The sequence below is a fragment of the Cheilinus undulatus genome, linkage group 6 (genome assembly GCF_018320785.1).
Source record: "Cheilinus undulatus linkage group 6, ASM1832078v1, whole genome shotgun sequence".
Taxonomy (NCBI): domain Eukaryota; kingdom Metazoa; phylum Chordata; class Actinopteri; order Labriformes; family Labridae; genus Cheilinus; species Cheilinus undulatus.
This window is the reverse complement of record NC_054870.1, coordinates 23,700,088-23,721,026: the sequence shown is the minus strand read 5'-3', so window position 1 is coordinate 23,721,026 and position 20,939 is coordinate 23,700,088. Positions and strand designations below refer to the sequence as shown.

At 39.1% G+C, this 20,939-nt stretch overlaps 1 protein-coding gene across 1 annotated transcript in view; it reads right to left on the bottom strand.

Annotated features, from left to right (window-relative positions):
* The window catches only part of LOC121510766 (contactin-associated protein-like 4), a 92,575-nt gene that overhangs the window by 14,012 nt on the left and 57,624 nt on the right, over window positions 1-20,939 (bottom strand). Inside the window, exons 7-19 of the mRNA XM_041788986.1 lie at window positions 20,377-20,549; window positions 20,097-20,243; window positions 17,621-17,888; window positions 15,440-15,589; window positions 15,185-15,356; window positions 10,946-11,052; window positions 8,378-8,497; window positions 8,040-8,237; window positions 7,726-7,888; window positions 7,305-7,432; window positions 7,007-7,177; window positions 4,386-4,604; window positions 3,079-3,318 (exon numbers count right to left, since the gene is read on the bottom strand). Of these exons, the coding sequence (XP_041644920.1) occupies window positions 3,079-3,318; window positions 4,386-4,604; window positions 7,007-7,177; window positions 7,305-7,432; window positions 7,726-7,888; window positions 8,040-8,237; window positions 8,378-8,497; window positions 10,946-11,052; window positions 15,185-15,356; window positions 15,440-15,589; window positions 17,621-17,888; window positions 20,097-20,243; window positions 20,377-20,549 (2,256 nt within the window). The remainder of the gene's footprint in view (window positions 1-3,078; window positions 3,319-4,385; window positions 4,605-7,006; window positions 7,178-7,304; window positions 7,433-7,725; window positions 7,889-8,039; window positions 8,238-8,377; window positions 8,498-10,945; window positions 11,053-15,184; window positions 15,357-15,439; window positions 15,590-17,620; window positions 17,889-20,096; window positions 20,244-20,376; window positions 20,550-20,939) is intronic.

Here is a 20,939-nt window from a genome sequence, read left to right as displayed (position 1 = left end):
CAGATTTGTTCAGGGTTATGATTTCCAGACTTAGTTTAGGAGCCCAAAAAGATGGCACTGGTGGCTGTGTAGATTTCAGAGTATATAAGAAGCACTTACACTTTCCTGTTGTGTTAATGTCTTTTGACCTTTAAAAACGGTATGCTACGTACTGTCTACATGCTTAGAACAAAAATCTTCACTTTACTCTAGCTTTCAACTTTAGCAACACTTTGTAAGTGAAATGGAAAAAAAAAAAAAAAAACTATTTTCTCTGCATTTATTATGTTGGACATTAGAAATTTTTCTTTATAGTGAAGATACTTTTATTTTAAAACTGTTGTTGTCAGCAGAAGAAACAATTTGTTTTGCATCTACAAATGACTTTGTCAGAACTTTTATGCTTACAACTAAAAAAAGGTCAAAACAAGATGAACTATCAGCCCACAGCAGACTTCATGAAGACACACTGGGTGTCGGAACAAATACATGATTTGAATAAAAAATGCTTCATATAAACTCTTCATTCGGTATAAATTCTCTGATCCGGATCAATGGGAAAGAAATTTCCCTCCGAGAGAGGTGGTTTGTGCTGACAGTCGTTCAGATCAGTGTCTGTGAAAACCCTGGACCTGATCGTCTCTCCCTGTTTGGGGTGTTTTTGTTTTAATTTTTTTACAGCACATGTCTGTCCCACAGACAGGGCTGATAGATAGAAGAATTTATTCTTCTACAGCAAACTTCAGGTAGATTTGACGGGTTGGACAATACTGCACATGTCAGAGCAGTTTTATTCAGATGACATGTATGATGCATGAGCATGCACATCTGATTTTGAGCACGTTTTTGCATCCATGTGAACAAATCTCAGATCAGAATAAATTTAATGTGATTCAAAAATTGTTCATGTAACTGCAGCTAATGGGTAAACAGAGGCAACAACAGATGTAAAGTGTAAAAAACAATGGAAAACTTGATGGGAAAAAAGAGAAACGCTTGTGAAATCTGATTAAAAATGGACAAAAATTGGTTTTAAGTGGCAAAAATAGGTGAAAAAGATAGATAAATGTTTTTTTAAGTAGCAGAAAATTCTTAGAAGTGACAAAAATGTATTTTGTATATAAAAATGTGTTAAAGATGGCAAAAATCAGTAGAAAATGGTAAAAGGGGTTACAAGTGTCAAAATGTGTTTTACATAGGCAAAAATGGAAATAGTGAGATGCAGTTCAAATAGTTACAAATGTGGTGAAATGTTTTCCAGAGTCAGAATAGCCTTTAAACTGACAAAAAGTGTTAAAAGTTGTAAAACTGGTAAAAAAAAATTGTGAATAGCGTTACAAGTGGCAAAAATGGGTTTGACAAATAGTGAGATGTGGTTAAAATGGGCAAAAATGAGTGAAGAAGTCATGAATAGGAGTTAAGAGGGCTGATAGGTCTAAAGTGACAACATCTGGCAGAAAAAGTGGTAGAAAGTATACACACCAAGCAAAATTAGCTTAAAAGTGGCTGAAATGGGCTGAAAAGTTGGTGAAAGGGAATTTGAAAGTAGTAAATTTTGGCTTAAGGTGGCAAACAAAAAAAACAAAAAATATTAAAGGGGCAAAATTTCCAGGAAAAAGTGATGAAAAGGCATTGAAATGTGACCAAAAAGGGCAAAAACGAAGCAAACATGGGCCAAATAACAAATATCTTATTCAAAGTGGCAAATAATAGTGGCATTAGTGGTTAAAAAAGGCAGAAAAAGTGGTGGAATTGGGTGGTGAAATGGTGAAAAGTGATACAAAGTGGCAAAAAAGGGAAGTTAAAATAGGAAAAGGGTTAAAAGCAACAAAAATCTGGCCAAAAGTGGCAAAAGTTGGGTTTCAAATGAAGAAAATTTGGAAAAATTGGTGGTAATAGTGGTGAAAAAGGATTAAAAGTAGCACAAATAAATAATTTCAACATCAGAACCCAATAGTGGCTTTACACATGTTTTACCAGCAATGCTGTTCCTATTTTGACACACATGCATTGATACTATCAGTAAATCACAACTGAGGAGGGTCCATTAGTAATTTTACCGCTGTAAACATCCACTGGCTCCCTGTCCCCTCCAATTCAAAATCTCAATCTCCTCTCTCCACCAATAAGAACCAAGCACCATTGGGGGGACTGGGCCTTCTCCATAGCTGCCCCCTCCCTCTGGAAATCACTCCCTGCACTCTCTATGGACTCATCCACATTCAATCACTGCTCAGAACTCACCTTTTTAAACTGGCTTTTGTCTGGATGTTGTCTTGTCACTTTACTGCTTGATTGTCAGCATGTTTGTTTGCTTATTGTTTGTTTGGATGTTATGTTGTCTTTGGTTTTTTGGTATGCAATGTCTTTAAACTATTATTCAGTGTCTCTGACTTTTTGAAAAGCGCTTTATAAATAAAATGTATTATTTATTGTTTTGTTTACACCCACTGAAAGATCTAAAGGGTGACCAATAGCACTGATTCATGGAAAAAAAAGATAAAAATACAAGGTTTTGGCCCAGTGTCAGGGTTTTTTTTAAGGTCCGCTGATCATCTGCTTCTAGTCCCAAAGTCCTGGCTAAAAATCAGGGTGACCAGGCTGTTCTAGAAAGACATTCTAATGGTGTAAAAGCTATCCCCACCATACCTACTCTTCATTTCCATCTCAAAAGATGTTTTAAGTCCTCAGTTTTTAACCCAGTTTGAGGATGTGAAATATCTGTCTTTAACCTGTTAAGTATTTAAGTTTATTTGACTTTTTCTTCAATAATATTTTTTAACCAATTCATACGTTGAAATTAATTTGCTTTATTTTGCTGTGCATAGATTTAGTAAACTTGGTTGTTTCCTAAATGGATATGATTCAATTGCTTTAGTTATTTTAGAAGAAAAATCTACATTTTCTGTATTGAATTTGGTTTACAGGAAAAATTAAGTTTATGCTTAAAGAAAGACAGGATAAACTGTTTAAAACTGGATTTCAACCCTGTGTGAATGTAATACTTTAATCATAAGAGTGTTTTTTTAGTTTTGCTAACTTTTTTGGGACATTTTATCATTTAAGTGCATAATCAGAGTGCCTCCAAAGTCAAAATACCTCTCTCACAGAAGGTTCCAATAAAAGCAGATGGGCCACAGTCGCAGGAAAAGCTGTTGGGTCTCTCCACACAGCGACCCCAGTTCTGGCAGAGTGAGCCATAGCTGCTGCAGTGACCTGGACATCCTGCCTGAACCCCAGGGGTGATCTTTGCCCTCTCCTCCAGGTCCAGAGTAACACCATTCATCTGCAGAGAGCGAATACAGCCCCGAAAGCCCTTCTGCCTGGACGCTGTGCCACCTGGAGACGCCAACAGAGACAACACTTCAGTGTGCATCTTCTAATTTCATTTCTCTTCTCCTATGCTTAGTGAACTGCAATGAAACACAAACAGTCAGGTAGTTATAGAAAGTCAATTAATGGACTTTTTGCTGCCTCTCTGTTTGACAGACCAGCACCATGCTGACTGTTGATATCTGGAAAGTTGCTGAGCTGTCAATCTGTCTGACAGTCTGCTTGTCCTTCCCAGCTGGGTGACTGTAACTGGAAAACTTTTTTTTGCCCTTCTCAGCCAGAATTCAAACTCAAAAAGTTATTGTTTTTCCAACCTTTCACAACACAACCTCCAACTCCCCTCAGAGCTCAGGCCCTGCAACATTATAATTGTCTCACTGTGCCAACTGGCAACCTTAAGACTCCTCAGGCCTGTAGTGATGAGATAAACAGCTTTTCACTTCAGCAGAGATGATTAGGTTTCACATGAAGTCTCAGACTGTTCTCTTGAGCTGTCAGGACAGGACTAAGTTCAAAAACTGCACCAAAACAAATGACCACTACGGCACAAATGCAACTTTTCACTTCATGGACCTTTGTCTTGGTTTTATCAACTTGGAAGGATTTTCTCCTCACTTTTTAAGTTTGTATAAAGGTACTGAACAAAGATTTTATAAGCTAATTGACCTTGCTTAAGCCTAAGCTCGAATCAATAAGCAGTAACAGCTCTGCATTTCACCCACAGATCTGGATGAATAAGGATGGGAAGCAGATGTGTGTTTGGGAGTTTTGCTGAAGGGTTTGTTTTGTTGCCTCCTCCTGAGCAGATGAGATCAAATTTGAATTTGCCAGCCACCAGTACATCAAAATGTGCCATACAACTCATTTTCTGTATGGTATTAGTCAGAAATATACTAATATATGTAATAGTTAAAAAGTTAAAATGTTTTTTTAGGTACACAATGAAAAGAAAGATTAAGAATTTGTAATGGAAGATCAAAATGCAGAAGAATATTGGGGCACAACAGCTGAAGTTTGGACAAATATGCAGTAAAAATCACATGACTCAGATGATCAGGCCTCTACACACACACCTATAAATAACTGGCTATTCAGCTGCAGGTGGATGTGCCCATCAGCAGGTGCCTCCTGTGTGGCAGCTGGGAGCTCGTCCAGTCGTAGCGACGACTCTTTAACGTTACGCTCGGCTCGGATGTGATGCCACCTGTTGTCGTCCAGAGGGAAGCCAGCCATCACACGAACCTCCAGTGGGCCGTTACCCACATCGAAGGAGAAGAGCACCTCTGTGGAGGCTGCATCAGGCAAAGAAGACACAGTACAGTATTCATCTTATCTTCTGTATCTGCCAGAAGATGGAAAACAGGTATGATAACTTCTGGGGGCTCATTTATCAACATTGTGTAGAAAATGTCCAAGAATTTGTATTATGAGAAAATACCAAATGTTTGAAGCCAGTAGGTTTGCACTCAGATGATAATAATGATGAGTCTCTATCTACAGACACTGTCCCTCTGTGTACTTTACATAAAAAAGGATCCCCTCATATCCACATGTCGTCACTCGAGTCAAATCGCTCATTTTAATTCGTTTTTAGCTTGTTGTGGTCTCTTTCAAAAATCTCAAACCAAAACAGCTGATCAGAGAATGACAATAAGCTGAGGTGAAAGAACCCCCTTTAACTCCTTTATCCAGCCAATTTTGACACCTCTTTGCAACTTCTGACCAATTTTTGCCTCTATATAAACCCAGTTTCGACACTTCTTGCCCTTTTTGACTTTTTTACCCCATTTTTGCCACATTAATGAATATAACCAATTATTTGCATCTTAAAACTCATTTTTGCCACTTTTTAGCCAATATCAGCCATGTTAAACCTTTTTATGACTCCTTTTCACCCATTTTTCACTCTTTTAACCAATTTTTGCCCATTGTTACCCATTTACAACCCTTCTTGGCCCATTTTCACTGGATAATTTTGTCACTTTCAACCCATTTTTGCCACTTTAAACCAATTTATCAGATTTCTTGTATAAAATATTTCTTACATCTTCTAATCCATTTTTTTCTGCCCGTCTCAGCCAGTTTTAAACCTTTCTGTGTCACTTTACAACCCCTTTTCCCACTTTCCTACAGTGAAAAGTAGGTCACAACAAAATTAAAGATTTTATCTCAGTCTTTATAATTTCATAATAAACTAAAAGTCCAAATCTAACGGAAACAGCAACCTTGTTCTTATAGGAGCACTTTTAAGTGTCTTTTAAGTCTTTTCAATCAGTAACAGAAAGAAGACCACTGCTGATCTTCAGGCAGAGATAAATGCTTCTAGATCAGAGTCTGAGAAAGTCTCCAGAATGACCATAAGCAGATGACTGACAGAACAAGGCTTAGAGGGAAGAATTGCTGCTAAGAAGCCATTATTGAGGCCTGCAAACATCCAGAAATGCCTCAGATTTGCCAGGGAGCACAAACACTGGACTGTTAATGACTGGAAGAAGGTACTCTTGATGGATGAGTCCAAGTTTGAAGTCTTCGGTCAGCATGGTCACGTTTATGTCCGCAGAAAAGCTGGAGAACGTTTTGATGCTAGATGCATTGCACCCACAGTGAAACACGCTGGAGATTCCATTATGGTATGGGGTTCCATTTGTGGATACAGCGTGGGAAAATGAGAGAAAATGATGTTATCATGAACAAGAACGTCTACCACAACATCTTAGTGCATCATGGAATCCCTTCTGGACTGAATCTGATTGGTCGTGAGTTCATATACCAACAAGACAATGACCCCAAGCATACTTTAAAACTGTGCAGAGACTATTTGACCAAGAAAAAGGAATCTGAAGTACTGGAACTGATGGACTGGCCCAGTCAAAGTCCGGATTTGAATCCTATTGAACAAGTTTGGGATTTAGTAGATTCAAAGATTGATTGCACAAAAGTTTCATCTAAAGCAAGTCTGTGGGAACAGCTAGAAACTATTTGGAACTCAATAACAAAAGAGACTGTGGAAAAGTACATAAAAACAATGCCAGCAAGAACGCAAGCTGTTATCAAGGCCAAAGGAGGCCATACAAAATATGTTAATAAGTTTTTTGGTTATTATGTGTGAAAAAGGACTATTTAGTTGTTTCAGTTTGTTATTTGCCAAATAAATAACAATAACATTTTTAGTTTTAAACAGGTTTTTGAAAGATTTCTAAAATATTTATGTTTTCTCGTTTTAATGACAGGTGGTCTAATAAATTTTCTAGGCACTGTACATACACAACCGTTTCCTGGACATACATTTGGATGTGAACCTCAGGACACACAAATGACAGATCATTTATATAAATACAGAATAAAAGTGTAGCCAGTATGGATCACTGTGGGTAACCAGTGGACATGCAGAAAGCTTGATATTACTGATATCAGTTTATTACATACATATATCTATAAAGTGTGGTGGTTCTGAAGGACTTGTATCATAGCAGGCTGGAAAAAGAAAACCAAAGTGATTTTTCAGAGGCTGAATGATAAATGGCAGTGCTTCTGTGAAAAAAGAACAAGGTTGAGAAGGACTGAGATGTTTCAGGTAGCAACATCACCTCCTGCAGAGTCTGACTTCAAATCCAAGGATGATTCTCTTCTTAAGGAGGCACTCACATCTAAGAAAAGTCTAGATTAGACCCCTAACTTGAACAGTTTTACTTACAGCTCAGCTCAATCCGAATGAAGTCTTTGATGCCTAAATTTTCCAGAAAGACGCCAGAGGAGGAGGTGGTTTTAAAGAGGAAGGAGATGTCCGCGCTCAGCTCTCCGTGAAATGTGGGAAAGTGGAGGTATGATGTCTCTTTGTCAAAAAAAGCTGCATTCCAGACATTCTCTGAAAACCAAAGACATACTATAAATCTAATTATCAAGCTTCTTATTGACTGTCGAATTCAGATTTAACAACAGTATACTTCTTAACCGTAGGCACTGACATTGCTTGGACTCAGGGCTGGACTTACTGTCTCCATGGCAACGCAGATGCCCCAACCTGTAGACACTCTCGGAGCCGGGTCTCTGGACATCTCCCAGGACCAGAGATCTGACAGGGAGGGTCTCCTTACGGGTCAGCAGGCCTGAGTCATTAGCCCTGAAGGGAGAGGATGAGGCAGAAGGCCAGAGAGTATCACAAGGAAAGGAAACAAGAAAAGAAAGGCAAGGAGCAGCTTGAATAACAATATCAGGGATCAAGATGCAAATAAGGGAATGTATCAGCTACTAACCAGTCCTTTTGTTAGCTTACTAATGAACTAATAATACTATGATAAGAATACACTACTAATAATACTACTACTAATAACTACTAATCAACTAGTGAAAGCATTTCTCTTAAACTAACAATATTCACTATTTTTTTTCAGATTTAAAGGAAATGCATGGTACCATTCAGGACTGTCAGCATCACAGATGCAGTGGTGTTTAGGGTTCACACAGTTTCCCTGCAGACCACAGGCACACGGCTGGCTGTCTGGTGAAGCCCCACCCCAAAAAGTCTGCACTTGGCCTGCACCTGAACCACCTACCCACCAGCTGAGAGGAGACCCATCTGAAACACAAGAATAAACTCATTTTTTAAAACCACAACCACAATACCATATCTTAATCTCTATGACAGCACAAATCTCATCTGTTTAAACATTTTTTTGCTTTTGCCATTTTTAGATTATGGTGATTTCCTGAATATCATTTAGCCTTACCTGGTGTGTTGAGGCGTGACCTCCTGCAGTGATAAGTCAGTTCCTGTTCGCAGTACTCTGATTGGCTAATCAAGGCCATCAGCTGCTCCTCTCCAGATGTGTATTCAAAGTGAGCTGAGTACTGGTTCTTACCCAGTGTAGGTTGGACTCTAGTCAGCTCTGGGTTATTGTGCTGAATCTCAATCCAAGTTTTGTCCTCTGATGAAGAGATAAACAGAAAAACACCTCATTTTTCTTCTTCTTTTTATTTGTACATGTTGTTTTATGCAGGAGGCAGGAGGAAAGAGAAAGAGGGAGAGACTGGACCAGAAAGGGCCTGCATGTTGAGTGTCAGCTACCTGTCATGTTGCAGAATATCAAATGTGGTCTGATCGGTCCACTGCCGTCCACATCAATGTAATAATACCCTGACAAGTTGCCTTTGTGCTTGTATGCCTCACAGGACTGCTCATGTATTGCTAAGGAGAGACACACAGCATCATTTTCATCATCATCATCATCATCATCATCATCGTCATTACAGTCAAAAAAACAAAAACAAAAACAAAACAGGGTGTACAGGTGAAGAAGGTCAAGGGTACTGAGGGGCAAGGGCATGGAGGGATTTGTAAGAAAGAAGGACTTAGTTTTTGATTTGGAATTTAACTGAGGATTTAAATGAGGGGTTTCCACCACAGAGTCTGTAAGCAATTGTCTTAGTTATGTTGTCAGTGCTATCCGGAGTGTAATGCCAGCATTTCTTTCTGTATAATTATGTCCAGTCATGCTGACAATTATTAAACATAAGAAAAATAAAACAGACACATTTTGATTTTTCTAAATTTAATAAATTCTTACTCTTTTAGAAGAGCATTTTATTTGCTGAACAGTGCAAATGACTTTATCAGGACTTGAAATCCAAAGTTTAGGACTTTTGACTTGACTCCTATAATTTTCACCTTCGTTAAATGGACACTGATGTGTGTTTACAGTGCTGTGAAAAAGTATTTGCCCCCTGTCTGATTCCTGGTGTTTTGGATCAACAAACCAATTTTATATTTCACAAAGAGAAACCAAGGAAATACAAAATGCAGTGTCTGAATGATTATTTAATTTTTTAAGGAGGAAAAAAATCCAAACCTATCTGGCCCTATGTGAAAAAGTAATTGCCCCCTGAACCTAATAACTGCTTGTGCCACCCTTGGCAACAATAACTGAAATCAAGCATTTGTGGAGGAATTTTGGCCCACTCTTCTTGGCAGAATTGTTTTAAGTCAGCCATACTGAAGGGTTTTAGAGCATGAACTGCCTGTTTAAGGTCACACCACAGCATCTCAATTGGATTTAAGCCCGGACTTTGACTTGGCCACTCCAAAACCTTAATTTTGTGTTTTTTGAGTCATTGAGAGGTGGACTTGCTGGTGTATTTTGGGTCGTTATCCTGCTGCATAACCCAGGAGCGCTAGAGCATGAGGGCACAAACTGATGGCCGGACGTTGGCCATCAGGATTCAGGATGCAGCAAAGCAGCCCCAGACCATCACACTGACACCACCATGTTTGACTGTTGGTATGATGTTCTTTTGATCAAATGCTGTCGTATTTTTTACTCCAGATGTAACGGGCCACACACCTTCCAGAAAGTTCAACTTTTGTCTCATCAGTCCACAGAATATTTCTCCAAAAGTCTTGGGGATCATAAAGATGTTTCTTGGCAAATGTGAGACAAGCCTTTGTGTTCTTTTTTCATGGATGACATTTTTGCCCAGTGTCTTTCTTATGGTTGAGTCATGAACTCTGACCTTAACTGAGGCCAGTGAGGCCTGCAGGTCTTTGGATGTCTCTCTGGGTTTTTTTTGTGACCTCCTGGATGAGTCATCGTTGCACTCTTGAAGTCATTTTGGTTGGCCAACCACTCCTGGGAAGGTTCACCACTGTTCTCGGTTTTCTCCACTTGTGGATAATGGCTCTGACCATAGTTTGCTAGAGTCCCAAAGCCTTGGAAATGGCTTTGTAACCTCTTCCAGACTGATACATTTTAATCACTTTGTTTCCCATTTGTTCTTGAATTTCTTTGTATTGTGGCATGGTGTGTTTCTTTCTGAGGTCTTGATGCCTGCTTCACTTTGTCTGACAGTTTCTATTTAAGTGATTTCTTGATTCAACAAATCTGGCGGTAATCAGGACTGGGTGTGGCCAGTGAAATTGACCTCAGCTTTCCAAAAACTGTGGTTAATCACAGGTAACTCATGATTTACCAAGGGGGGCAATTATTTTTTCACTTGGGGCCAGGTAGGTTTGGATTTTTTTTCCTCCTTTAAACATTCAAATAATCATTCAGACACTGTATTTTGTATTTACTTGGGTTGTCTTTGTGAAATACAAAAATTGGTTTGATGATCCAAAATATTTAAGTGTGATAGATATGCAAAAAACTCAGGAAGCAGAAAGGGGGCAAATACTTTTTCATGGCACTGTAGCTAATACTACCCAATCTCTGAGGACTGTCTTGTTGAGTAGAATCTTTCATGTCTCCAAAGATGCTTTTAAAAAAATATTTTTAAACATTTTCATATTTTGCTTCAAAGATTGGATGAAGACAAGGAGAGGAAAAATAGATTCTTTAAAGAAAAGCTGCTTTGTGGCTGAAATTTCAGACTAGTTAAAGTCTCCTTTTGGCCCTGTATCCATATCTTTATGCCTCCACCTCATCTTTTTTTTTTGTTCTTTTTAAAAGGCTAACACAATGATGGGCAGATGTTTGAGTCTGACCTTTTGCTACCACAATGTCTGCAGAGACCTCAAGGTGAAAGCAGCAGGTTGCCTCATTACAGAAAACATGAGTGCAAACATACACAACTACACACATCGAGTCCATACTGTGTGTGAGTGTGACCTTTAAACAACAACAAAGCGTGGTGCCCTTACAGCTGTGACAGGTCGCTCCGCTGTAGCCGGTGCCAGAGCAGTTACAGTGGAAGGTGCTCCAAGATTGACTGCAGCTGCCGCCGTGTTCACAGTGACTCGGAGAACACCTAGTTAACAAAAACAAGCACTGATTTATAATTCATTTTTATCAATCTTCATTCATACTGCTAAAGAAACAGAGCAGTTTTTTCATCAAAAGTAGCCACACCAACAATCTGTCACTGAAAAAATTCAGAGCCATATATAATATTAACTATTCAGAAATGGGATGTTCTGTGTGATAAGGATTGTTGGTTATGGAGCTTTGGGTTAAATGAGTACACTTATTTTTAGTTACCAAAATAATATTTTAGAAAAAACATTTACAGCATCTATAAAAAAAAAGTTCTCACCATCTTGAATGTTTTACCTTTTAGTTAATTATATGAATCAATCATGGTAAAATATTTTGGCTTTATTGACAAAAAAAAAAAAAAAAACCCTCTTAAATTTTTAAATGAAAACTGATTTTAACAAAGTAATGTCAATTAAAAAATATATATGATGTGAAATAAGACACTGCATAAATATTCACCCCCTTTATAGTGACTGACTTAATTCAATTGTGGTCCAGGCAATTAATGCTAGCAGTCTCACAATCAGTAAAATGGAGATCACCTGAGTGCAGTGAATGTTTATCAAGTGACTGTAGTAAAAAAATTCCCCAAGGTCCAGCCACTGGTCAACCAGTGTTCCTGGTTACCATTACACCATGAAGACAAAAGAACTCTCCAAACAACACCTATGCCTACTCTGAATGAGTTTCAAGCTTCAGCAGCTGAAATGGGAGAGACTCTGTATACAACTGTTGCCTGGATTCTTCATTCTTCATAAGCTAAAGCTTTATGGGAGAGTGGCAAAGTGACATGAGTTTTTATCACCTCCACTTTTATTATGCAATTCTTGTTCATCCCTCATTTCAAGCAGCATTTTCGTCTCACCTCTGCATAGATTCTCCAGACTGAAAAATAATCCTGCTGATCTTATCTCAACGTCAAACTCTGCGTGACCCTTGCGTTCAAGGTGTAGCACCAAAAATGCACCCAGCAAACACATTTAATTTAATAACGTCTGCTGCTTTTAACAAAGACTTGTTCCTTCTCTGTGTCAGGCCTGAGCCTGGGTAGCAAGAACAAGACAGAAGGGGGGGGGGGGGGGGGGATAGAAACTTTGAGAGGAAAGGGACAAATGCTGGAGAGACTGGAAAGAGAGTGTCAGGGAGAGAAATCCAAAAGAGCGAATTAAGGTTAAGAAACAGATTGTAGGAGGGAAAGAGCAACAAAGGGGGTGAAGTTTGGTCTGAATGGAGCTCATCTGTGAATGGCTGAACATATGTGGAGGAGAAATGAGGTCAGCAAAATGTGACAGCAGAGAAACTGAAAGAAAAAGAGAGCAGGAGAGCAGCATGTATTTTAAATCTTTCAGTCAGTGGGACTTTAGTGATCGAAAAAGCCTGACTCTGCTGGATAGTCAAGGGGAAGTTTGCTTCTTAGCAACAATTTTATTGGTTCCTTTTAAATAAAAATGATTAAGATGGAGGCATGTGCAGCTTTTGAATTTACACATTGTGATTTCAGATATTCCCAAAATATACCAGCTTACCTGCAAATATGCTCATTTTATAAACTGTCTTTTCTTGAAAGTAGTATATATTGGGAGCAGTCAAACCAGAAGGCAGTTTCTGGAAAGAACACTGTGGGTTAGAGGTAAAGGCTGAAGGAGAACGAATCTATTTTTCATGTTGCCATTTTATTGAAACAAATGCTGCTCAGAGGATTATCTGGATGCCATACACCAATAAATTGGAATGAATAGGATAAAGGTCTAAAGTCATGTACTAAGAGAAATGTGTAACTAAACTGACTCATTAATTTGTGAAATACAGAGAGGAAAACAAATAAAAAAGGCTTAAACATCTCCAGTACATGATGGTAAGGAAATATTTACAAAAACAAATTTTGTTCAATTAAGGTTAATAATAGTTTAAGTTTATAAGAGTTTCAGTTTAAAAGAGACTGATCTTTCAATTTTATATGGTCCATCTAAGAAATAAGACCACAGTTAAATTGTGTTTTGCTTTGTTTCCAGTTGAAATGGCTGTCATTCCAATTTTTCTACTGGCATATTTGAAATAACCTTTAAAAATACATTGATATATCAGAATCTATATCAAAATCCATCTTGCAAAGCTCGTATCTACACTGCTGGGTCCAGCCAATCAATGTCATCTGAGGAGAATAAGGTGATAGCAACATGCAGGGTTAGGTTGTACTGGAAGCCATTAGTGATTACTGCCACTGGAGTGGCAATCAGCTCAGATGTAGCAATAGTACAGCAGCAGTTTTATCACAACTGCACTTCATTTCTGTCATATAGAGCAAAGACAAGGAAATGGTGTTTTTGCTCTGCTGCAGAGCTGCTTTGGTATGAGTTTGTGATCATTTGGGGGTAGGGGTGATGTTGCACTGAGAATCAGGAGGTGTAGTAGATTACACAGCTGAAGCGATTAGCAAAGGGTCCTGCCATTCTTAGAGTTAAAACTACCACTACTTGTGTTCAGCTTAGCCTTATACAAATGAAGCCTAACATTCATGCTGGACACGGAAGTCATATGCCCAGCCATGATCAGCTGACGATCAGCTGATCCTAACTTTCATCTCCTAGTTCTTACAACCAATCACAGCTCTTTCTCGTAATACAGCAGTTGATTTAAATATAACGTACTTCTCACTAATCCCTGCTTGTATTAATGCTGATGCACCACGCTGCTGCTGACAAAGCTTAACATCCTCTGCTCCAGTCTTATCATTTATAGCATAAAGCTTGTTGCACCCTCAAATTGAGATTCATGATAATATAGATTAATCGCTTTTAAACAAATTTTATTGTATTCAGTACACATTGTCATTAATGTATCCATCCATATTGGGGTTTCTAGCTATGCGTTCCCTGGAAAGTCAAATCCTACAAGATGTTATTGATCATCATGAATTAAGCCAATTTTCTCTATGAAAACAAGAGCAAAGGACCACACTGCAAGCTTCTATTGGCAGAGAAAACATTTTCACTCTTCTTCCAACTGCCTATGAGTATGAGTTTTATCCACATCATGTTCCACTGTTCATATACCTTAGCATAAAACAGAATTTTGTCTTGTCGTTCGATTGGTCCATAATGGGTGTGGCGGACAGAAAATGTGTCCAATAAGTCCTGCCTTCCCAAACACTTTCTGTGGAAGCTTTTCCAGATGAATATGAAATATATTCATGCAACAAACATATGAAACAGTATCTGGCGTGTCAGGTAAGGCTACACTTGAAATGTCTGACAAAAACTTCCAATATTCAAAGAACAGTCAAGACTAGAGTCATAATGTCAAAGAAGTTTTGTTTGTTTGGATGTTTTCAGTCAAAATTCCAGCAGAGTGCACTTTGACTTGTTTTGTTTTGTTTGGGAGAAATTTGTTAAATTAAGATTCAGTCAAACTTTAGTCATAGTACTGTTGAATTTATTTCTCAATTCTGAGTCTGTTGCATTCAAAATAAAAATGCTAAGAGAAGATAATGGTAACCTTTGCAACAACATTTGCAGGCACAAGAGCAGAAAGCAGAGTAGACAGATTTAAGCAATGGTCCTCTTTTAACTTCCAAACACCACTTCTGCCTCTAACTTTGGGGGAAAAAATAAAGATATTTTTCTAAGCCCTATCAAAACCCAGGCCTTTATCTTTAAAACAGTGTTATCCTGAATTGTACAGATTTTTAAATAGATTGCACATATGTCTGACACATTTTGAAGATAAAATCTTAAACCAGAGAGATGCTTCTCTCTCACATGATGCTGAAAAGAAAACAGCTTGATTCTCTGCTTGGAAAAGAAACTTTTTTTGATTGTTGGGAGACCGCTGCTGCCATAAATCCCTCCATTTGCAATTTGCAGCTGTCTATTAATCCCTATGTAAACCCATTTAATGGAAAGTCAGGCACAAAATCCTCAGATGAAGATTATCATGCTTTACACAGGAAGAATGGCAAAAATTCCATATGAAAATTTTGACATAATCTCAAACAGTACATCACAAAGCAGCACATTTAGTTCTAAATAGAACAACACAATCACACATTCCTTGATGAAAAAAACAAACTTAATTCAATTTAGGGTTATGTTTGCTGTTGTCAATCTTCCATGCATTTTTCTAACCTGTCAATGATGCCACACATGTCAATCTGCAGGTGACTGTAGTTTCCCATCAGCCTTTGCTGCACCATGATCAAGTCCACAGGTTTGTTGTCGACAGTGAGTAGACGCATGCATCCCTGGAAAGTCTTATAGGGATTCACACATTGCTGGCTACTCCCTTCAGCAGGACAACCTGCAAAGGACAGGAAATAAATCAGTCGGCCAATCATACAACAGAGGAAGTGTAAGAGTACCATGTTCATTTGGCTGTCATACCACCAAAGAAAAGCGGACTTCCTGTAGTGATCAGAAATGTTGGAGTGGCATGAGCAGAGGCACCTTCATCTCCATCCATGGTGAGAATCAGATGTCCTCGTCTTGAGATCAGCTCCACAGAGTGCCACTGACCGTCACTCAGAGATGAACCTGAAGACACGCTAAGAAATATCAGACTGTGCACAAAGGTACATGTGTTGACTGAATTTGATCATGAAGATTAGGGCTTCAATCACTGCTTATTTGTTACTTAAGCGACTTTGGTACAGTCAGTTGGATTATTCTTTGATTAATAACCTTTACACTAAGGCAAGTGTCAGTTTTCCCACAAAAAGCTATCAAAAGTCTAACTAATTCTGCATTACACTGAAAGCACAAGTCAGTCCCTGCTCTGTTTCTGTGCTGTGCAAATTATGTGGACCTAAATGAGACTGAAAAAAAAAAACATTACTGTTTTTTGGTGTTTTTGGAAAAAAAACAAAAAAAAAACAAAAACAAAACCAGGTCCCCATGCTTCCTCAAGAAGGCCTGCAAGGGTAAAGAGCTGGCCTGCTGCCCCACGTCCAGGACAGAATCTGCATTGTTCCTCCTGAGTCCGAGGTTTGACAATCGGCCGGAGCCTCCTGTCCAGCACTCGAGAGTAAACTTTACCTGAGTGGTGTGATACCCCGATAATTCAAGCACACCCTATGGTTCCCTTTTTAAAAATGGGGATCACCGCCCCGGTCTGCCACTCCACAGGTACTGTCCAAGTCCTCCATACAACACTGAAAAGGTGTGTCAGCTATGACAGCCGACAACATCCAGAGCCTTCAGCATCTCAGGTAGAATCTCACCTACGTCTGGCGCCTCGCCACTGGTGATCTTTTTGACCACCTCAGTGATCTCTGCCAAGGATCAAGATGAACCCCTATAGTGCTCAGTTCTCCACCTAGCCTGACAAGAGCCCTGCCCTCCCCTCCTGAGTCATCAGACAGTTTGGGCCAACCGAAGTCCTTCTCCATAGCCTCCCCAAACTCCTCCCACACCTGGGTTTTTTGCTTCTGCAACTGCTGAAGCAGCAGCCCTCGGAGCCACCTGTCAGCTGTTTCCAGAGAACCCTGGGCAAGCCTCATTCTTCAGCCTGACAGCTTCCCTCACCACTGGTGTCCACCAGTTGGTTCTCAGGTTGCCACCCCGCCTGGCCCCAATGGTCTTCAAGCCACAACTTCTGACAGCTGCTTCCACAATGGAGGCTTTGAACAAGAGACCACTTGAAGTCCATATCCCCAGCCTCCTCTGGGATGCACAAGAAGTTCTTCCGGAGATGGGAGTTGAAGACCTCTGGACAGGGGTGCGAAGCAGTTGGGATGAGAGTCAGAGTGAGTCTCTGCCTCAGGTGAAGGGGTTCAAGTATCTCCCCTAGTTTTCTTAAGCTGATGTCTCACGTGACACCAGTCGGATTATTCAAGACAAGTGTAAGGCTCATTTCATCATCTATTCTTGCTGGCTTTCAATTCAGGATGAGGTTATTTTATCCCAACAGATTTTAGATTTTAGATGTTACTTTTACTATTACTGTATAATGTTCTATTTTCATTAATTTTACTATGTAATAGTGATGTATTCTTATTTTATGTTTTGCTTTTATACTGTGAAGCACTTTGGTTAACCGTGGTTGTTTTAAATGTGCTATATAAATAAGTTGAATTGAATTTCGCTATTGGTAATTGGGTTGTCATCACTCTTAATGATGTCAGACTGAAGGAAGACCTAAATGCAGCGGTGTGTTGATGCAGAAGGAGAATACATTGAAGGAAAACATTGAAAAAAGTTTATGTTCAGTAAAATTGTATTAAAACATTCGTCTTGTTGTCTATAGCCTTGCAGAGGTTCTGATGCAGTTCAAGTAGTCAGGATTACTAAATGGCAAATGGCTTACACAAAACAGTGTCAAGCAGATTTTCAGCTCAAGATAAACTGTTGGGTTGAAAATTGATTATTAGCTTCACTTTTTTTTTGCAGATATCCGTTTAGAGTGACAAACGAATTGAAATAAAGTACTGCCAGCAGGTACAGTTTAGACTACAAATAAACTACACACAAAAACAATACCAGTTCTCATACTGAAAATCCAGACCCCCTTGTACAGATTCTACATTTTCATGTAGCATCTGTAATAGAGATTAAGGATTGACTGACCTACATCGAGCTCCAGTGGCGCCCTGCCAGCCTTGTGGATCTGTAGATGGAGACTGGCCTTGCTCAGGTACAACCACACTGAACCCCCTTGCTTTGTGAGGTCAAAGGTCAGCAAGAGCCCGGCTTTGTTCCACGTCCTGAACTGAAGCTTTACTGACACACCTGCTGATGATGATTCTGTCACCCATGGCAACCAGAGGAAACTCTGGGGGCTGGTGAATGTCATGGCCACTGAAACAGGTTCAGTGCAGAAAAAGGTCACAATACCCTGAGATGGACCAGAGAAAGAAGAGGAGATAATAAGTATCTCAACAGAATTGGGAAAAAACAAGTAGGAGACATTGAATTTCATTTACAAGGCAGAGTCCAGATGCTGGGGCTCACATCAAGGCTCCAAAAAGCTCGAGTGTAGAACTATTATGCTAGTAGCCGGGCTTAAAATAGGCAGCTGCAACATCCCAGGTCAGGGATTTAGGGCAGAAAGAAGTAAGAAGAGAGAACATCAGAGAAAAGATAGTAAGAATTAAAAATCAGATTAAGAGACTAGGATCAGTTGGTCATCTCTATTTCTGCTAATGTTTTTTAATGGATGTGAATGCAATGCATTCTCTGCCAGGGCTACCAGTAAAGATGTTTTACATCTCAGTCCCCACTGGACTTCTATCTCGAGAGCATATGTAACACAGAGACACTTGAACAAATGTAAAAGCTCTTTGTGGGAAATTACAGAGTTACACAGTAAATCAGACTGATAGGAAGAGAGAGCTGTAAAGGTTAAGTGGGAAACAATCATTAGGCACTCACACATGCATACATAATTACAGCCGAGCACACAGGCAGAGACAAAAATGTCCTGTTATTAGAAGGCAGGGCCAGGTGTAGAGAGTAAAAAACTAATATGCAACATTTAGGTTCCTTTACTTACCTTGAGCAATGCCATGCCATTTTACCTATTTTTTTTAAACTGCATTTGGGAGGAAAACATGTACTTTTGACTGTCAAATTTAACAGACTGTTTAGTTATTTTGTGGATTCTGACCTTTCATTAAAACACACTCTATAATACATAAGGAAGTATGAGTTAATCTAACAGTAGTTAACGCCATGTAAACCTAACATTCAGAGCAAAACCTTTTTTTACATAATATTATAATCCCTATAAAAGCCATCGAATTTACCTGATACAGTGCCTTTAAATATCATTGAACCCTTGAAGGTTTTATCCTTCTACTGATTTTATAAATCATTATGGTCAATATAATTTGGCTTTTTGGCTCAAAAATATGAGAAATAACTCTTTACTGTCAAGTGAAAACATATCTCTACAAATTAATATAAAAATATGCAATGTAAAATAAGTTCCAGCATAAATATTCACCTGCTTATAGTCACTATTTTGTAGATGCACATCTGTCTGCAATCACAGAACTGAGTCTGTGTGGATATGTCTCAATCAGGCTTGCACAATTTTACTTCATTATTATTTGCAAAATTGCTCAAGCCCTGTCTTTTTCCACGGGGATCAAGTGTGATCAGCCCTTTTCAGGTCCATGCACAAATTCTCTATCAGGTTGAGGTCTGGGTTTTGACTCGGCCACTCCAGAACTTTCACATTGCTGTCTTTAAACCATTTCTGTGTTGCTTTCACTGTATGCTTCGGGTCATTGTCCTCCTGGAAAATAAATCTTCCAAGCTGTAGTTCTCTTGCAGACTGAATAAGATGGTCCTAAAGGATTTTAGTAGAGTTTGCCTCATTCAGATTATCCTCTACCTTTATGATCCTTCAAGGGTCATCTGCAGAGGACGACCACACAGCATGATGCTGCCACCACCGTGCTTCACAGTGGGGATGGTGCGTTTGTGGTGACGTGCAGTGTTTTACGTCTACTAAACATAGCATCTGACAGCCAAAAAGCTCCATTTTAGTCTCATAAGACCAAAGAACTTTCTTCCACTTGGTAATGGAGTCTCCCACATGCCTTTTTGGCTAACTGTACTCCAGATTTAATATGAGTTTTCTTCAACAGTGGCTTTCTCTTTGTCAGTCTCCCATGAACCTTTGATTGGTGAAGAACCCAGGAAACAAAACTGGACCTTCCAGACGCAGGTGTCTTATGCTACAATCACTTGAGACACATTCAGTACACTCAGGTTATCCCAATTTCACTGTTCATGCAATCACTTATTGTACATTACATTTTGTGTTAAATTGACATTACTTTATAGAGGTCTATGGAGTAAATTTGTCATTAAAGAGGTTTTGATAAATTTATTTACTTGTTTAAATATATTGTCCATGACTGAATTATGAAATCAATAAAAGGGAAAAACACCCAAGGGATGAGGTGAATGCTTTTTTTTAGGTACACCACTTGGCAGTGTTTTTTCTGTTTTTGTTTACAGTACAGATTTGATAATATACAAACACAAAAAAGTACAAATAAGCATTTCATCAGCACATTGTGAGCTAGTTTACCTTCACAATGACCCGCTGGTCTTTCTGTTTGGTGAGCTCAATCAAATTCACACCGTTATAAACAAGATTTTCCAAACAGCCATGAAAGTTACTGTGTGATCCAACCGACCTCCGAGAGCCGAGATTTTGCTCTGCTCCCACACTTATCTGTGCAAGAAAGGAAACATGACCATACAGTTAAAAAAATCAATATGAAGAGAAAAGTCGATGTAGATGTGACAGCAAGTGAATGCATTCGTTAACATTTGTGACCCTACAGTCTGCACTGACATAAACACACCTGGACATGGTCCCAGTGGGCGAATCTTTGAGGGATCTGCACCCACAGTGTGCTTTTGTCCACAGTGAGGTTAAGGTGAGAGCTGTGGTGCTCCACTGCTATGTGGTGCCAGTGTTGGTCGTCTAACAGGCTGCCCACAGACACGAGATGGTGGCTGTCTGGAGAGGTAGTGCCTGACACAGAGGGAGAGGAGAGAGGAAGATGAAGAGAAATAAACTGAATTAAGCTTCAGATAATACATTTGTACATGTGCTTGAAAACAGTACAGGTTTCACCAGCTCAGTTTTAGTTCATACAAAGCTTAGTTTGAAAGCAAATTCACCAGTTGAAATCATTCCAGTGCAAGCTTAAAGTATAACTTAATTTTTACACCTTCTTCAGTGTAGGGTAAATTTCCTCCATCAAAATGTAGATGTATTGTTTTGAAAGGCAGAATAACTGTAGGATGAGGGGGAACAGATGGTGTTTTCTGTGATAGGTTACATCAATCAGCAATGCATGATGTCTATTTCTTTGTTGTCCGTGAGCAGGGATAATATCAGTCATCAAACAAAAATTGACTT